The sequence below is a fragment of the Emydura macquarii genome, unplaced genomic scaffold, assembly GCF_026122565.2.
Source record: "Emydura macquarii macquarii isolate MOO-44397 ecotype Brisbane River unplaced genomic scaffold, CSIRO-AGI_Emac_v2 contig_705, whole genome shotgun sequence".
NCBI lineage: Eukaryota > Metazoa > Chordata > Testudines > Chelidae > Emydura > Emydura macquarii.
In genome coordinates, this window is record NW_027130842.1 from 757008 (window position 1) to 776433 (window position 19426).

At 38.7% G+C, this 19426-nt stretch overlaps 1 protein-coding gene across 7 annotated transcripts in view; it reads left to right on the top strand.

The window, feature by feature from the left end:
• EYA4 (EYA transcriptional coactivator and phosphatase 4) overlaps positions 1–18271 on the top strand; it is a 184523-nt gene extending 166252 nt beyond the window's left edge. For all 7 annotated transcript variants that reach the window (XM_067542251.1, XM_067542250.1, XM_067542252.1 and 4 more), the window contains 6 exons: positions 7361–7419; positions 7527–7687; positions 10224–10338; positions 12529–12650; positions 15670–15770; positions 17387–18271. In XM_067542251.1, the coding sequence (XP_067398352.1) occupies positions 7361–7419; positions 7527–7687; positions 10224–10338; positions 12529–12650; positions 15670–15770; positions 17387–17467 (639 nt within the window). In that variant the 3' untranslated portion in view covers positions 17468–18271. The remainder of the gene's footprint in view (positions 1–7360; positions 7420–7526; positions 7688–10223; positions 10339–12528; positions 12651–15669; positions 15771–17386) is intronic.
• Positions 18272–19426: the final 1155 nt, after the last annotated feature.

Sequence of the window (19426 nt, forward strand, 5' to 3'; positions counted from 1 at the left end):
AGCATTGTGGGTTTGGGATTGAAGACCCCAGCCAGGAAGGGCACGTCAATAAAATACACCAAATTTGTACATAGTGTAACAAAAAAAAAAAAGTCCATAAGTCTACTTCATTATCAAAATATTCTATTTCCTTTCCCTCAGCCAATACAACAGAGAGACACTACTACTAAGCTCTGTTTAGAAGCTTCTGGATTCAAATCAGATTTATTTTTGGTCCAAAATAAAACTGGGAGGTTCCAGACTGTCTTTTATCGTTTTTTGTATGTCATCTGTTCAGTCAGGCAAGCTATAATCAAGATAATAAACCTAAGTCTCTTGATTCGGACATCTCTCAAGGAGGTTCAAATCCTTATTCACCTATCCATTTCAGATTCTTCCACTTTTGAGTTGGCTTTCAACATGTTTAATTTATAGCTCTGAGTCCTGCATGTCTTCTAGAAACTTTTGGCAAGTCATTCTCAGGAACAAGTATTCTTCTATTCAGTTTTTTTACGACTGGTCTCAAGCACCCTTTGGAAGGGTTTATTATGATTCTACCAGCATTCTCATGGAGGTCCTACATATAGATGACTTTGTGATGAACTAGATCAATGACACTCTTTACTTCCCTCTCCCAAGATCTGATCCCCCTGGTGATCAGATGTCTTACTCCTAAGTTCAGAGTATTTCTCCCCACAAAACATGTTCCACCAGATCAGAGTATCTGAACTTGGAGGCAAGTGCCCATCCCATGCTTTTCATCAGGTTGATTCTCCACTTTGCAGTTTCTTTATGTCATGTAAAAACATGGTTCAGAGAATCATCTTCTAGTCCAAGTGTTCTTCCTCATGTTCTGAGATCACAAGGAAGTGTCCATGCACTCATTCACGCTAGCCTCCCTTTGGTTATAGGAGACAGACAACTGGGGATCACTTACCTGTTAGGGTCATCACAGATCCTCTGCCACAGTATCAACTATCTGATAATGCTTAAACAGAATTGCTGATGGTCCTGGTTATGTCCACTCGTGGAGTTTAGTTCTAATATGAAATGTGACAACCTCACAATTGTCAGTTTTTTCTGAATAGGCAGAGAGAGAAACAGTCCACATAATAAACACAAGACTTTTCAGATCCACTTCTAATTTGGATCAGAGTACTTTCCCCAGGTAGACATTTTTAACCAGCAGTTGCAACCAAAGTTGACAAGATTTTGCTTCACATTCTGGGAGAAAAAAACTGATGGATGGATGTATTCTCTTGGGGTGAGGGCTCTCCTAATAGGCACTTTCCTTTGCTCCACAGCCAATAGGGAAATCAAGAGGTACCAAGCGGATGTTGTCTTCATTGCCCTTCCCTGACCTCATTGTCTCTGGTTCTTCCAAAGTCACAAAACAATAGTTTCCCAAGCTCTGATCCTTCCCATTACCTTCAACCTTTTGTCCCAAAACCTGTCCTTCACCTGAGCTTTTTCCAGCAGTATGAAATCTGAGAACTGAAATCCTGGCTGCTCCTCAGCTAGTGTGTGTTTTATTGCAGTCTAAGTGAGATATCACTTGACCATGCAAATGCATTTGGTGAATATTCTCTTTCTGGGGCCCCACACCAAGGGGTAGATTCTAAATCAATTTTTCAAAGCATTGCTTAATTTTCTTTGTAATAACCTTTGCTCAGATTTAAAGTGGCAGCCGTAAGAACCCTAAGTTCCTCACTAGCATGTGCCCAGGTTTCTTCAAGCCTGCGCTGAGTTCAAGGAACCAGTAAGCTCCCTTTTCCAAAGTGGAACTTCACCTTGATTCTATACTGCCTTTGTCATTTTCTCTTTGAGCCATTTGCTGAAGCTTCACTTTGTTTTTCCTCTCACTATTAAAGTTGTCTTCTTTGTAAATATCATGTCAGCTTGTAGGTTTAGTAGACATGGCAATTTCCATTCAGGAACACCACCTCCTATTTTTCCTGATGAGATCCATTTAGCCCTAAAAGTTGTTCTCAAGCTCCTTTTGGCGTTTGTCCTGAATCAAAACATTTTCCAATTTTAGATAGCTAAAGTAGTATCATTTCGGAGGTAGATGAAGCCTTTTGTCCTACAATCTAGCATTCTAACGAGATTAGTTTAAGCCAAATTTCCTGAATTTCTGTAACACAATTAAGTATTTTCTAGCCTGAACACTATTGCAAAATCAACTGTTTGTACTACAAGGTAGGGCCAAAACGAGTCCCAGAACTTCCAAGATCTCTGTTTTGAAATATATCAGATACACAATCTGTGAAGCATACCAGAAGGCTAATAGGACTGTCCACCCTTCCTGGTGTCAAAACTCCAGAAAAATTAGTGCCGCCTCAGAGTTAGTAAGGGTCCAGACAACATATGCAGAAATCTGGGAAGGCCACTTGGGAATCCCTTTGCCTATGGAGTGAATCTCTCAGCTCTCTAAGATTTTTAGTAGTGCTGCTTGATTAGGTAAATTAGATCTTCGTGACAATGGCCATAGTGCAATCTGCTGTTCTTCCTTCCTAAAAGCTCTACTTGGATTTTGTTTTGTTTTTTATTCTCTCCTCATCCTTTCTTTTCCCCTTCCATCTTGAGTACAATTGTGGTTGGATACATTGGGCTGTGCAGGATGTTCTGAAATCCATCACTCTTTGGTTTAGCCCAGTCTCCTTTAATAGTTCATTCCACAAGCTCTACTGTCCAACATCTCCGACTTTCAATCTGCTTTGTGTCCTAGGTTTTATGTCCTGGGCTGCATTGGCCAAGAAGAGTATATCTGTCTTGGATGGGGAGACAGTCTCTGTTAGAACTGTGTCCTGAATTGTTGATGGTCTTAAACATTAAGAACACAGCCTTCAATTGGCATTGGAGGAAGTGAAATGGGAGGCAGTGGAGGATGCAGAGCACCAGTTCTCTCATCAGATGAGGAGCTGAGCCACTATGTTATGCACAAGCTGGAGTCTCTTTATTCCTGTCATCTCCATCCCTGAATATAGTGAATGTCAGTAATGCAGTCTAGAGGTGACCAGAGTGATGAGGATTACGTGCCCACCTACTTGTGATGCTGCCTTTAGTCACCAGGTCCTCCGGGCTGTTCTCTTCTTAACCCTTTTAATCCTTTTTCCTCTTGTTTGATGCAGCCACTGCTTGCCAGCTGCTAGTAATAACATCCAATTATTGGCTATTACCACCTGTAATACGTGATCCCTATATGTTTTATAATTTCCACCAATCCAGAAGTTCCCATGTATTGAGGTATTCCTCAGGAACCTAGTAACCCATGTTCTAATCAGTAAAGCCTCTGTTGTTATTTCAGGCTGGGTTTTTCTTTTCTCCAGCTGTTTCATTCTTGAAGTATAATTTGGGACCATAATTGGTGGCCTTGCCTTATATACAGTGGCTGTTGCATGCTCTAGAAAATTCTTGCAGCAGAGCCATTTTAGATTGCTTCGAGGGTGGGGCCAGCCCAATACTAATAATGTCTGAATTAGTGCATTCCATTAGATGACTGTTGTACAGGTAAGGAATAAATACTTGTGTAGGACAATATATAATTTAAGTGTGAGGATGACCGAGAAATTTTGGTAGAAAGTAATTCAAGTTCTAGTGCTTTGCTTCCCCCCACCAACCACCACCGCTGCCACAAACATGCGCACAAAAATCAGTGTCTACAAATATCGTAATTGGGACTTAGGTCCTGGGTGTGTGTAGCAGTAAAATAGTCTATTGCTACTGTAGTTTTATCACAAGTTGTGGGAAAACCAAATAAATACATTTTAAAGGGATATGCATACGTAATATTGGTTTAGAGAGCAAAGAGGGTAATGAGGTATGAAGAATCTATCATTTTACTTTTCTCATGATGAAATGAAAAAAATAATCCATCTATGCTATTTTTTTCATTCATATAACAGAGGGGAAAAGTTCAAGTAGCAGTTTAAGCCTCAAAACCTGGCATGCAATTCAGTCCAGTTTTAATAGAGACTAAGGCATGTACATGAAATGGGTGGTTCTGTACATCCTGAGACTGGGTAGAGCTGAATATCTGCAGTATAATAGTATTTTTGTTTCCAGTGCAGTGAGTCACTATTTGTACTGGATAATGAAATTACTATTCATTCCAAGGAGGATAATTTTTTTTTTAAATGGACAATTTGTAAGCTCTGCACTTTCAGTAAAATTTTCAAGCTCTCAAAATTCCTACAGGTAATTAACTGCACTGAGATGTGATTTAAATAAATATTACTTCAAACAAAAGTCAGTTATTGTACCTGGACTAATTCTGTACACTCTCAGTAATAGAAAATATATTTTATCTTTCTTAGTTTTGAACTTGCACAGCCAGTGGCCCCCTGTGACTTGAGTGTAGCCAATACTGTAGCTGTTATGAAAGGTATTTTACCTTAAAATTCAAATTACAAGATAGCTTTTTTCCCCACCCCCCCACCCCCCATTTCTATCCCATCTCTCCTATAAACAAGTTATAATCTCCTAATGTTGTGCAACAAGCTTATTGATTCCATTGGGAATGGGAGGGAACGGACTAAAACCTGTACAAAATTTCTGGACTTGGCTTTAGGATGGACGTGAGCATTTTTGGTATGAAAGTTTGCCCAAATTTTACAAACAACCTTGGTCTAGTGTGACTATTTTAAATTCTTTGAAAAAAAATCAAGAAGAAAGGAGTATTTCAATAGAATAGAAAAAGCATGTGAGTCAGCTCTAAGGTCTCCCTTGTGAGTATTCACTAATGCACCAAAGAAAGGCAAGTAACAGTGCTCCCATAGCTCTGAAACAATTGGTTAAGAGGGTGAGCCATAGAACCAGTGAGGAGAGGTAACTGGGAAATCATGAGTGTTTTGATCCTATTACACTGATGGAAACTGAAAAAACGTCCTGCAGAGACAAGCAGCAACAAAGTAAGAAAACTGCTTGTTCTTGAACCCTCTTTCTTTCCTGCCCCATGAATTGATGAATTTGGATATGGCTTTCAAGATGTAAGACAAAAATTCAAAGTACTCATTCAGTTTTGCTGATAATTTCATTGTTGGTCTCTGAAATTTTAGATGTTGGTTATGTGTCCGTTACTGGATCCATTCCAAATAAAATTATTTATTATCTAGTACTAAAATGTACTCTAACTCCAGTACCCCTTATAAAATAGCTGAACAGTTTAACAAAATCCAAACAGCTTACAGGCACTCCTTTTTATTCATGCATACTTTGTTTACCCTTCATTTCCTCACCACACACAACCACACAAGGTCAGATTCTGATACCTTTACACCCTTGACTAATATCTTACTCTGTGAGCAGTCCCACTGAAATCAGTGGAGTTGCTCTGGAATATGATGCTGCTTCACATGAGTAAAGATATCAGAATCTGTCCCAATATAATATGGAATCTGATTCTAGCATGCCCAAGATTGACAGTGTAGTATGTCTACCATTGCCACTCCTCCACAGGCTCAAACAATAGCAAAGACAGGAAAGTAAGAAAACTACTCCTTTATTTGCAGCTGGCACTCTCTTATCTCATCCCCCAACCCTCTATTTTCATAGAAAAACTGAGTTTAAGACTCTGAATTCCAATAATGTTTTGCTAGTTCTTGTCATAACCAGGAAGTCCATAGGTCCACACAAAAATAAACTGTAAATTGTGGGTTATCTGAACTTTTTCAAACGCCAAAAAAAAAAAAATCGTTCCAGTTTAAAGTTGTTCTTTATTTGACCAGCATCAATTTGTGTGAACCTAGTATTTTCCCCAGCGTCCATAGTTATGTTCTGTAATATCCTGCACCCTGGGATAATCCCGTCCCACTTAGAGAAAAAGTGCATTTTATTACTCCCAAGGAGAGAACCATGAGTAACCTTTGCAGTCCTTGAACCCAAGGAGCTCTTACACTTCTGCATCAATTATATGATTGGAGTAAGCCAAACAAGTAGAATTTGGCTGCTAATTCTTTTGGACATATTACAGAAGGCTAAATCAAATACTACTGTTAAAATTATGTTGTTTGCACTAATTTTGTCCACAAATTGCTTCTAAAAGTCCAAACTTATTTGTAATAGGCTTGCTTTATGTGGGGAAAAAATCATCATGTTTACTTTTGATATTAAGACAATAAAGTGTTCAACAGAAAAGTCTTACGCAAATTCCAAAATTACAGCTCTAACTAGATGTGCTGCCTTCCCAGTTTAAATTCTAGGATGTTCTCAGTGTGTATATTTTGAAATTTCTCCTTTCTTCAGATTTTAAAATTTCTTAAGTCGTACTATACTGAGCTTTGAGCCTTCTAAAATACGTACATTTTGACTGGGGATTTTGTTTGACAATGACTGACATACCCTCAAATGAAAAGCTATGCAGTTCTGTAAGGGGAAAGCTCAGCCTCTTTTTGTCTAAGTTATTACATTAATACATCAGAGTTACAGCAGTAGAGTGGGTGAATCAGTTTTCAAAACCATTCCTCAACCTTTTTTTAAAATTGTTTTTCAGTATAATCCTTTAGTCCAAACTTTCATAATTGTGATTCTTTTCACATGTGACTGCATCACTTAAATACATGCAGGTAAAATCTCCAAACTACTGAATCCAGACATGTCCTCCAGATGATATACTGTAACTGTGGTACAGAAAAGAAATGTAAAGCTATTTATGCAAGACTTGTTACATGTACACTTAACAGGGTATTTTCTCTTGTAACAAGTGTGAACAGCAGAAAAACCTTAATAAAGAAATGCGTACGCCAATAAAGAAAAAGTTCTTTTTAAATTATACTTTTTCTCTGTGTCTTCTGGGACTGGAAGTAGTGAAATATTACAGGACAGGCTCTTTCTGTGGTTTTTCCAATCCAGCTGAAACCAGGAAATAGTGGAGCCTTCAAGAGCCTGATTTTATGAGGTACCCAAACCTCTGGTTTGGAAAAGTTCAGATAAGACTTGGATAAGCATTCAAACTTTTGGAGGCTTAACAAATGTCAAATCTTTGCATTTCGCCCATTACTAGTTAGAATGGAGAGCAATGGTCTGGACTGATTTTGAAATGCTGGGTTCACACATCTTACTGACACATCAGAGAGAAACTAGGAGAGGGTTTATAAAAAGAACTGCTGTCTAGAATCCCATTGAAATAACAAGTATCCTATAACTTTCTTTGGTGACTCCATTTTAACTCAATATGAAGAGTAGTTGAGATTTCTTTTGTTTCTAAAGGAAAGTTTCTCATGATTATGAGACTGCAAGTGGGCAGACACTGCCATCTTCTGGCACAATCAATGCTACACTGAGGTTGTTTCATTAATGTCTGTATTAAGTACATATTGGGAAGTATTAAAAGACATGCAAACATTTTTAAAAGGTTTATCTTTTTAATTTAATTTTTCAATAGGAATGTGATCAAGTTCATATAGATGATGTTTCTTCTGATGACAATGGGCAAGATCTAAGGTAAGATGTATTCTTTTTCAAAATTTTATTTTCTGTAAAGATTAAAAAAATTGAGCTTTTACAGGAATAAATTGTATTTATTTTTAATATATTTTGGGTGTTTGCAGTACCTACAGTTTTGCAACTGATGGCTTCCATGCAGCTGCAAGTAGTGCAAACCTTTGTCTGCCAACAGGTGTAAGAGGAGGGGTTGACTGGATGAGGAAGCTGGCTTTCCGTTACAGAAGAGTAAAAGAATTGTATAATACTTACAAGAACAACATAGGAGGTAAGGTTAGGACAAGTTAAATTATTAAGTTACATTTGAAGAAGTTACTGTATGGTTATGGTATTTAAGTAATGCTACTTACTGTACCCTTGGACCCTCCACATGAATATTAAGCTCAGTGGAATTAGTGCTATTAAAATGTAATATAAATGAGCAGTCCAGAGGTGTACTGCTGTGCAGGAGACCCTGCAGTTAAGAATGACTGCTAGAATTCTGCTTCTGGGGACTGAGGAGAGACTCTGGAGAATTGTGGTAGCAGCACACTTAGAATGACATTCTGGCCCAATTGATGTCAATTGCAAAATTCCAGTTGAGTCCAGTGGGGCCAAGATTTCACCCTTCAGACCCAATTACATAAGTCCCACTGAGTTATTATTGGCTGTTCAAACCACTTAAGGTGATTTTTTAGGAGAGAGGTCAGATATCCTTCTGCTTCCTCTCCCCTGCCGGTGCCTTCATGCTGAGTCTGACTGGCCTACTCCCCCAGCCTGCTGTTTGGTGGGCTCGGTGGTAGCCACATTCCCCACCAAACCCCACTGGAGAAGTCCACTGGCAGCCAGCCGGCTCAGCCCAGCCCTCTGCGTGCTGCAGCTTTGAACCCAGAAAAGCTCTTCTAGTGCTGTCGTCATTGTACTGGCCCCTTTCATTAACTCTGCAGCAGACACACTCCCAGAGTTAACTGTCTTAGTAGGAAACCTGGTTTCTCACAAGATGAGAGCTTCCCTTCTATCATTTACTCACTTGGGCATCCAGGTGCCAGTAATAGCAGCAGTATTGAAGGGCTCTTTCTGAGTTCTACCGCTGCAAAAGAAGACTGAAGATTCCACCTGTAGGATTTAGAGGGACAGCCAGCCCCACTCTGAAGTGCTAAGAGCGGTATAAATCAGTCATCCACCTGAAGACAACACAGACTTCTCTCCCTTCCCTTCTTCCACCACCACCGAGTGGGAGAGCCCAGGCCTGTGTGAGGCAGAGGGGCCCAATGAAGTTCTCCACTATTGTAACAAGACTGACTTCATTTGAGATTCATTTAAAGGAACTTAAAATTCAAACCTTTTGAGCAAAACTAGGCAGGTTTGGCACTGCTTTAGAACCAAATCCAACTGTCAGAAATGGGAATCAGGAGTTAGGATGGTGTGGACAGTGACTTTCAGTCACTACAGTAAGCTTTTCACTGAGAATTGAACTGACTTATATCTTTGCATTTTTATTAGCTAAGAATATTTACTTGCAGGAAAATGAAGCAGTAAGTGCATTAGTAGGTGGTGGTTGTTGCATGTCTTAAGACCAAGTGGCTTAAAATACCTGAGAAGTTGACAATGCCACAAGAAATTTTCCTGTTCGGAGTGTCATATTACTGTTATGAAATGTGATTTTTATACATTAAAAATACATGAAACAAACTGACCCACAGATTTACTGGACATTCTTACAAACACTCCTAATGTGGCTAGAATTCTAAAGCTGCTGTATGCCATAAAGAAACGTTGTGTTACAATTGCAAGAACCTAAAGTAAACAGGAAGGTTGTAATAGCAAGTATCAATATGAGAGTGGAGTCCATCTGCCTAATATATTCTGTATCTATTTTTCTTTTCCCTCCCACACACTATCTATGCTTCATTGATTATCTAATGTATTCTACCATTTGTGGCCAATTCACACAGGCATGCTGTGCCCTCCAATTTTTGTAACATTTTTTTCCCCCTCACATTGTGGTCTTGTTTCAAAATAGTCCAGTCAAATTTTTCTGTTTTTGTCAATGGCTAAGTTATTATCAGATTTTCAAAAGTGCTCTGTACCCACTGTTAGCTGAGTACTTAAGAAAATCTTCACATCTAAGGGGAACTACTAAGAGGTTGGAGGGGGGCTTTTATAGTTTATCTAAGATATGATTAAAGGAAGGAAGACAAATTCTACAGATACTTCAAGGCTGCAAAGACTTCAAATACCAAGGATGGAGAGAAATTATTTAGGGTACATAAAACTAGAAATATTGAGAGGACATTAGCAGAGAGATCATTGGGGCTGAATTTCAGTGGGATGTAGGGTATTAGGCTGTGGATAGTCTTGCAGCAGAAATGGAGATAGTCCAGTTGCTTGGGGAGAAACACTAGAAAATGTACTGTAGGGAAGAACTGATGCAGAGATGGACTAGGAGGTTTTTTCAGTCTCTATTTTTATATATTTATAAATACTAATGGGTATCTAAACTGGTTATTAATGAGATCTCAGGTGTCTTTCAAAAAAATTATGAAAGTCTTAAGAGTCTGAAATAGCCACATTACAATATTGTGGAGAAGTAAAACCCCAATCCCATGATCATCGATGGGAATGGGACACTTTCCATTGACTTCAGGGAATATAGCAGAATTCAAAGTAGAATAAATTACTGCATTCCATCGATGGGAATGGGACACTTTCCATTGACTTCAGGGAATAAAGCAGAATTCAGAGTAGAATAAATTACTGCAAAATTTGTATGTTCCAGCTAAAGCCGAATTTAATTTGTTTTTTCTTACTTGTTTATATATAAGGTCTACTTGGCCCTGCTAAAAGAGATGCATGGCTGCAGTTAAGAGCAGAGATTGAAGCTCTAACAGACTCCTGGCTGACAAATGCACTTAAATCATTATCAATTATTAGCACTAGGTATGTATTTGTGTATATTGTAAAGAACATATTAACTTATTTTATATTAAAAATACAAGTGCCACACACAATAGCCTTCATAAGCACCCCCCGTAGTAACCAACAAGTGAAGACGTGAAGTGGAGGGGTGAAAACTACTAAGTTAACAGATTTCAGTTTCAAACTCCGAAATTTGCATCTGTACTTTTAAAAATGTGAAAAAACACCCTGAAAGTTGTCCTTTAAATGTATATTAAAGAATCACTTAGAGTTAAATGTAAGCCTAAAATGGACTTCACCTTAAAATTATGTCCTTTAAATTCAAAAGCTGTCTATCTCATGTTTCTGTATAGTGTCTGTCTATAGTGTTATCGGCACACTGCACAACATTAGAGCACAAAAGCCCAGAACTCAAAGGTCTCTGTCCATTCCTCCAAACATAATAGTTATGACTCTGGGGGTATGTCTGCACTGCAGTGTGAGCCCAGGGTTTGAACTCAGGCTCACACTTAACAACCCCCCCACACACACACACCATGCTGACCCAGGTCTCAGGACTCCTTAGGAGTGGAACATCTGAGACTGAGTCAAGCCAGAACCCAGGGTTCAAGCCCTTGCTTTGCAGTGTAGTTGTAACCCCTCCGGACTCATGCTCTGGGAGTCTGCTCAAAGCATCCCATGGGCTGACTTTATTTGTCCTTTGGACAGTCAAGTTTGGGGGAAGGTCAAGTTTTCCCACACTGCATCATGAACAAAAACCTAGAACAGTCACATTTTTGGAAGATGCTAGGAAGTCTGGGATATGGGTGGTTGTATTTGGGCCACATAATGCAGTGTAGACGCTGGAGCCCCAGGTTGGGACCCAAGGTTTACAATTCCCAATCTGGGGTTATAAATGAGTATAGACGCTCAAGCCCTAGGTTAACAAATCCAGAATCTGCTAACTCTAATGCTATTAATCCTGGATTTACATTGAAGTATAGACATATCCTGAGTGCATGTGAGAGTCGGCTTTTTTTTTTTTTTTTGAGCAACTAACTATATATATATGTTTAACTGAAGTAATTAAAACCCAGCATTCCCATCCCTAAGAAATAAAAATAACCTTCATTGCTGTTTCTGCAATGATTTCACAGGGTGGTACATATTCCATCTGAGCTAATCAATACTGCAACTGCAAAACCATGGAAACAAACAGCATGGAGATACATTGTCCTCCATTTTAAGAGTAACATGGGTGAGGGATGAATCTGTGTTAAGGGAAAAGGACAAAACGAACAACTATTTTAAATAGCTACATGTTTTTGATAAACAGCAGCTAAACTGGAAAGCTATTTTAGCAGTATCTAACTGAAAGAAAAAATCAGCAGTACAAATGTTTTTGTGTTTAACACCATACTTGTTATTTCTAAAAATATTAACTGCACAATATTCAAAAATTGCAGTCATTTAAGCAATAATGGATTGTTGGAAAATTGTTACTGATTACATAAAGACCAGCCAGAGATGTTTAAATAATTGTCAGGTATTTCATGTTCAAAGTACTGTACCCATATCAATCCTCACAATATCTCTAAAGTAGAGGGGTATTATCTCCATTTTGCTGAGCAGGATGCTGAGAGATAATGAGATTACTTCACATGCCTAAAATCACGTTAAACCTATAGAAGAGTCAGGATTAGAAGCCACAAATTCCTGCTCCTAGTCCCATTTTAACACCAGTAGGCTGCACCAGTGTTCAAGATCTTCCTTTATCTTATCTTGTAATAGCGTTAGGTTCAATTTCTGGTTGTATAGTTGCTCCCATCTGAGCTTTTCAAAGCCAGACTGAAGGGACATTAAAAGCTGCCCATTTTCATCACAGATTCAGTTTTTGTCTCCCCTTCCCTTGGTGATTCCAGATGTCTCAATTTTTGAGCAAGTCTTTTGACATCTTAAAGGGAGCCAATTTTCAGAGCACTTCGGGCCTACACACTTTCCCACAAACAGAAAAACTTCAGACAAAAGATAAGATTTTTGCCAAGAAAGAGATTTATAACAAAACTCTTCTAGATGCTGCTTAAAGTGATAATGCATGTGGACTGACAATTAATGTCAGGAAATCCTGAACGCCATCCTTAATGGCCAATTTTATTTAGCAAAATATTAACTGTGAGATTTTTTGAAAGATGTACTGTTATGAAGATTCAAAAATTATTTTTCTTCCTTTAGGAGTAACTGTGTGAACGTTTTGGTAACCACCACCCAACTTATCCCAGCACTTGCAAAAGTCCTGCTGTATAGTTTAGGAGGTGCTTTTCCTATTGAAAATATTTACAGTGCAACCAAAATAGGTAAGAAAATTACTCTTTAGTCCTCAAAGACTGCATTTGCTTTATCAGATGAAATCCCTCCTCCCCTTGTATTAGTTAAGGGTGGATTCAAATCCCCTTTTCTGATCATATGAATGTTTAAGTAGAAAATACATCGTGCATTTTCTCAGTTTTTAAGTTAACTTGTTAATAAGCAATTTAAACATCTATGTTTGTTGTGAGTACTTCTATTGCCAGTACTTACTGTATTTATACATAGAGTATGTACCATCTAAATATATAACTGTCACAGAGTGACACTATACCTTTTAGAGGGACCAGGGCAAGTGCACCGGTACCTTATCAGCATGCTCCAATTTGGCCAATTAAGAGGGCTGTATGGAGAGCACCTGGGTGTAGAGCAGAAGAGAGACCCAATGAGGAAGCAAGACTGGTGAATCAGAGCTGCCTGTGTGGTCCAGGACAGGTGAGCGCTGCCAGGGACTAGGACGGTGGAAGATCCTAGAAAGAAGCAGATGATGTTTTCTGGCAGAAGGGTAAAAGCAAGAAAAGCACAGAGGGAGGTTTGTTGTCTGACTTCCCCAAGCAAGTGAGCTTGGGTCAGAGGTCTGGAGAGGGCAGAAGTCAGGAGCAGCAGCAGAGGGAGGTGCCTGCTGGCACAGAGCCAGAGCTGTGGGACGGAGCAGGGTGAAGGCAGGGGAGCAATGGAGGGGCTTACCTGCTGCCATCTCTAGTGCTGGAGAGCTGGATGCAGAGAAATTGTGAGAGGGCTAGGGAAATGAGGGATGCTCCCAGAAGAGAGGCTGCACTGGGGGGAGGGGTTCTCATTGGGAAGAGCAAGGTTATACTTCAGTTGGGTGGCTGTGGTAGGAGGGCAGGGGATGACTAACAGAGTCTGGGCAAGATTGAAGAAGCCAGTATGTTATATGGGTCATCAAAGGAAAAGAAGTCTTGAGTTTTCATGACTGCTTGCACTGGGGTGAGAAATGGACTACATATTTGCAACTTCCGTCTTGGACCATTTGCACAATGTTTTGTAATAAACCAGCCCCAAGGTGGATATCATTATAGCAAGAGAACCTGAAGTAGAGTTACTGAGGACTCTGGAAAGGGAAACTGAGGCAGGCATGCCTGTCATGCTACAGGTGGTGCTCCAGGGGTGTTCTCCCTACTGGATTTCATCCTTTAGAAGTTAGACATACATTGTGTAATTCCATTGTGTGCATTATGTGAACCAGCATTGTTACAAGTTCAGATACCTTTTCAGCATTATGAGAGGCCCAGTTAATTTGTATTATAAACTAAGATTGTAATTTCATACGGAGCAATTTCAGGCATCCAATACAATATATTAGTTATTCAGGTCTGATAAGTATAAAGAACTTTTTTAAACTACAGTGACAAATCATTATAATCTTGAAGATGGCAGTCTACGAAATAAGATTTGGGCTTGGATTTTCAAAGGCACTTCTAAAACTGCTTTGAAAATGCTAACTCTACTGCATGGAGTGTGAATATAAAAAATGGTGGAAGAGTGAAGGTTTTCAACTGATGAAAGGTTGTATTAAGAATTCCTAAATTGTGGTGACATTTGGGTTATAGGACAAACCCAGATTCTATTGAACATCGAGGGAGAATTTCCTTTAGAATATGATATGGCCTCACCTTTGATTCCTGATGGTTTCAGAGGAATTTGCATGAAAGCATTGGAAATCATAGATCAAATCCAATTGTGAATCAGGGGAAATCACTATTCTGGTGACCATTCACTCATTCCAAATGCTCAAATAAGATTGATTGTTAAATTGTATGAGTCTTCATTAGCAAAGAATGTCATGACTATATTTCTCTTTAGAATAACAATTTTTGAAAAATGTGCCTTTCACCAATTTAAAGAAAAACTCGTATTGATAACTTAATGAGCTGCATCATTTCCATAGGAAGGAGATCCATCCAATCATTTAAAACTCTCTCAAAGAATTAAGTATCCCAAATAGCCTAAACTACATTAAACCACTGATTTAATGGATTTCATATGACAACCTGCATATTTAGACTAGTGTGCCAAGTGCACTCAGACCACAGCATGAAGTGGTGTGGAGTAGCATTCAGACTACAGTAAGGTATGATGCAGAGCAGGAGAATCTCTGTCTCAGGAAAGTAGAATTCCTCCCTGGCATGCTGGGGAATTGTGCCCACTGCTATATCCCTCCTGGGGATGCAACATACACCTCCTCCTGCTTACACCAAACTCGCTCCCCACCTCCTTTCAGGTGGGTGGTGCCTGTGAGGATGTACAAAGGGAGCAGTCCCTGCACTCTGATCATAGGGTCTGTGATTGGAGCTAGCCCTTAAACTCACTACACTCTGGTCCTCATTCACCAGTTCCAAAACACAATATTTTCTTAATCATAAACCTTCTTTCTTGTCATTGGCTTAGCCTGCTTGATCCACAGTCCTGCAAATGGGCACATGTACCAGGGACATCGCCTCAGCAACCTGCTGCATCCTTTTATTCTTTCTACAGTTGAGAGCCCATCATGACAGCTCTTCCTCTAGCAGTAAATGCATTTTAAATGAAACTGCTACTGTCCTTGGGGAGGGGGGGAATTGAAACACAATTTCAATTTTTCGTTTGTTTTTACAATGGTAGTAATACCAGAACCAGTAATAAACTAGAACCTCTACCTAAGATTAGGAATGAGATCTAATATCAGATAAATCTGCCTAATCTGACCAAAGGAATTTAACTGCCTTTTTGTCCATTGTATCTATGAAAGAAGCCGAAAGCTGGGAGCGCTGGAAAAATACGTACTTTTTTGATAGGATTCACTTAACCTTTTGTAGAACTTCAAGATAACTCACATGATGGCTTGAATAAGTAGTGCATTGTTTTTCAGGCAAAGAAAGCTGTTTTGAGCGTATAGTGTCCAGATTTGGCACTAACATAACTTATGTTGTGATTGGAGATGGCCGAGATGAGGAACATGCAGCTAACCAGGTAACTTCACTCTGAACTCTTATCTCGTTTATCTTCCAGGAAAAGAAAGTTGCTTTGAACGAATAATGCAAAGGTTTGGCAGAAAAGTAGTATATGTTGTAATTGGGGATGGTGTAGAAGAAGAACAGGCAGCAAAAAAGGTAACCTGTCTCATGAAATGTTGGTGTGATACATAGATACTAATGCGAGCCTGTCTGTTTCATTTCTGCTAGTGTTGCATAATGGCAGATTGGCAAAAAAATTAAATATACAGATGCAAAGCACTGAGAGCATGATAAGACCTACACTTACATTAAAATAAACTGTTTGGATTCTAGCATTTTCTTAATAACAATCTGGGAAAGAAATGTACCCCCCAAAAATTACATGAATGTGGATGGAGGGGGAAAAAAGCAAATGAAACCTAACAAGAAGATATAGCAGAAGTAATAAAGTGAGAGGGGAAATTCGAGTGAGAGCTATTGGAGAAAATGCAGAAAACCAGCAAAAATATTGTGCCATTATTATTATGAAGAAGAAAAAAAATTAAAGGAAACCCGGTTAATTTTAAAACATAGTTTGTTTCAAGAAACATCTGCAAAAGGAGAACATCACAAATGTGCAGATAGAAATAGTTTTTTCAAAGTAAAAAAAATTCTGCTGTTTACTCAAAGTAAAAATTTGTAACTGTGAAGTATAAGCAATTAAATTGTCAATATTTGGAAACAGAACAAGTTGGAAGTCAACACATTCCAGTGTAACTCCCAGCAATGTGGAAAAGCTGTACTCTGAATGTTGTGCTCTATGCCTTCTGAGTCATGGCCAGAAGTTAGCACTAAGGATAGCAAAACTTGGATCTTTCTATTATTTTGATGGGTACTGTGTGTTGTTTTTACACTTTAACAATAAATGGGAACAAAATCAAAATGCTCATTCCAAATGGTTGCTTATAGAGGTGCAGACTGGTGACGGGTCTCTTATAGTCTCTGCTGAACACAGGTGGTTGGTTTTGGCAGTTTCCAGTTGGCATGCTTCTCTCTAACTGTAGCTGTACTTGCATGAATAGACACGGTATTCAGAGGAATAGCTGAACACAGCAGCTTTCAAATAGATCTGAACTGAGCACAAGTAGTTCCAGGGAGCTAATCAGCTAAAGGAGGGTCCAGCAGTGGCCTTCAAAGAATGATCTGGCATGGGTAGCTCTGTTATTCACTATACTGCATCTACCAGCAGATACTGATGCTGCTTGCAGCATGACTCATCTTTATTTAAACCAGTGTTTTGAAAGATTCTCTCCAGAAGAGTTTTCCCCCAGCTGGGCCAAAAAATATATACACACACTTGTCTCTGTTGCACAATGTTGTATGTGAGGCTTTCCTAGATGACTGTCCTATAACCCTTTAAATAGGAATTGAACCAGTTTAAGGGCAATAAATGAGTATAAATAGTGATTTCCTATTATCCTTTTTCTAATAAATTCCACAGTAGCAAAAGAATGAGCGCCCCTTGTCAAATGAGGGACATTGCATTCAGTGAGTTTTGGGCTATTTCCAGTGTGAATAGTGAAACAAGCTATCTTATTTCCTCCTAGTTCTAAGAATTAAGCTCAGATCTATTTTGGTCTGTTGTTTGTTAGTAAAATACTAACAAATATCAGGCTGCAAACATAATGTTACAAGTATAGTGTTGTGAGTTTAACTGGACTTATTTGCAGTGTGCCTTCTGATGTAGAAGACGTGTTCATTTTTCCTCACTTTTTCCTCCCTAACAAATGCAGCACAACATGCCTTTCTGGAGGATATCAAGTCATTCAGACCTTTTGGCTCTACATCAAGCACTGGAACTAGAGTATTTGTAACTGTGTTCTATAGTTGGAGATCCTTTTTTATATTTCAAGTACACTGAATTTTTACGTGTGATTCGATGCCTCTGGCTTAACACATATTGAATTGTCTTAAGAAGGGAAGAAATACTTGGAATGAAAATTCCAAAATGAAGAATTCAGATTGCTGAATGGAGTTAAAATGTTAGCGCTACATAAGGAAGCTCTATGGTCTTATATATGCAACATTTTTAACGAATAAAAACTATGGAGGTTGCTGGTACACACCGAACGAGCCCTAACAGGAGTGAACAAAGCACCAACATGCGTTTTCTGACCGACAAGGTGGTGGTCAACAACATTCCTCAATATGGGATATACTCTCAGCACTGAGGTTTGAACCAGACTTTAGCCTACCTAGCCCAGAAAATCTGAATTGGAATGCACTCAGACTGTATGACAATCCTGTCTAGACCCGTAATTTGTGTAAATTATTGATGAAAATAATTTACTGTGACTTTATTAGCAGCTGATTTTTGGAAGTGGATGCAATTTTTCTTTTTTGGAGGGAGTGGGGGTGGGAAAGGGTTATATAGTATTGTCTCTTTTATAAGTTTGGCAAGCAGAATGTGCATAATGATGTGTTGTGCCTTAAAGACAAGAACGTGTTTGTGTGTTACAATGTAATTTTGGTTAAAAACTATGTAGATAAAAAAAAGTTGTGAAAATTTTTGACATGACCAAATTTCAAATTCAAGTAATCAAAGAGCAGGGCTGCATCAAAAGCATTTAAGTATTTGTTGCAGTAAGAAAAAAATAAATAAAGGAAAGTTTGTGGTTTTTATTTGGTTTCTGAATAGTTCCACTGATTGTATGAGGCAAGTTAAGAGGCTGTTGGGAGGCTGAAATGATATTGGGGACCGTTACCTTGAAAGCTAAAGCAATTGCTTAACATCTTGAACATCCTTTCTTCATTCTCACATGAGAAAACTAAGAGCCATATTCATGAATTACAAGCTACAGAAACACCTGCATAGAGAGCATCTGCCACTTATACAAAAACAAATTAAATCTCTTCAGTGTTTCCCTCATATACTTACCCTGGTGAGGATCACATGCCACACTGTAGCCCTAGGACCCCATATCTAATTTCAGTGTCATGAAGCAACTGAAAGAGTTAATGACTTTAGTTTATTGTGGAGGATGGAAATTGCTTTTCCTTGATACTATATAGGTGGAGGCACATGTGCGCCCACTTGCTCTGAGACTAGGTAGAGAGATTGTCATGATAGGATGTGAAATGCAAATGCCAGGGCACCGAGGCAAGGACGGTACTCAATACGAAGATGCACTCCTCCCATTCTTTGCTGTGAACCCAATCTATTTCTATTCCACCAGGGGCTTAGGGAAATTACTTCTTTGCTCATTTAAACTACGTTGACTATCTCAAAGTTAGGTCTTGGGTGAAATCCTAGACCCATTAAAGTCAATGGCAAAACACCTAAATAACTAAGTTTAAGGAATTTTCTTTGCCTTCATTGGAAGTTTGTACCCAAGTCATTCAAACGACAAGCTGGTATGCTACTGTCACTTGTTTTAAATGAATAGTGTGCAGCCCTCACACTGGTTTTGCCACATACAGTGATTTTTTATACCTCCTATTTACATGAGAAATGTATATGTGAGGATTTCTTATTCCCCTCTTGAAAGAATCCTATGGCTAAAAATTATTTACATGCAGTTTATGCTTACAGTATACTAGCTGATCAGATCTGGCCTAAAATTAAAATTTTATGTAAAAAGGTTAACATTTTTAAGGTTTTCATTTTTTATTGCAGTGGAAATAAGTTTTTTTTAAAGTGAAGATATTTTAAATATACTGAAGGACATTAATCTTTAAAATGATTATTTTAACATTGCCATCTTCTGTTCAAAAGCCGATATAAAAATATAAGCAATAGCTGGAGCCTGCCATCTATTTTTTTTTTTTTTTTT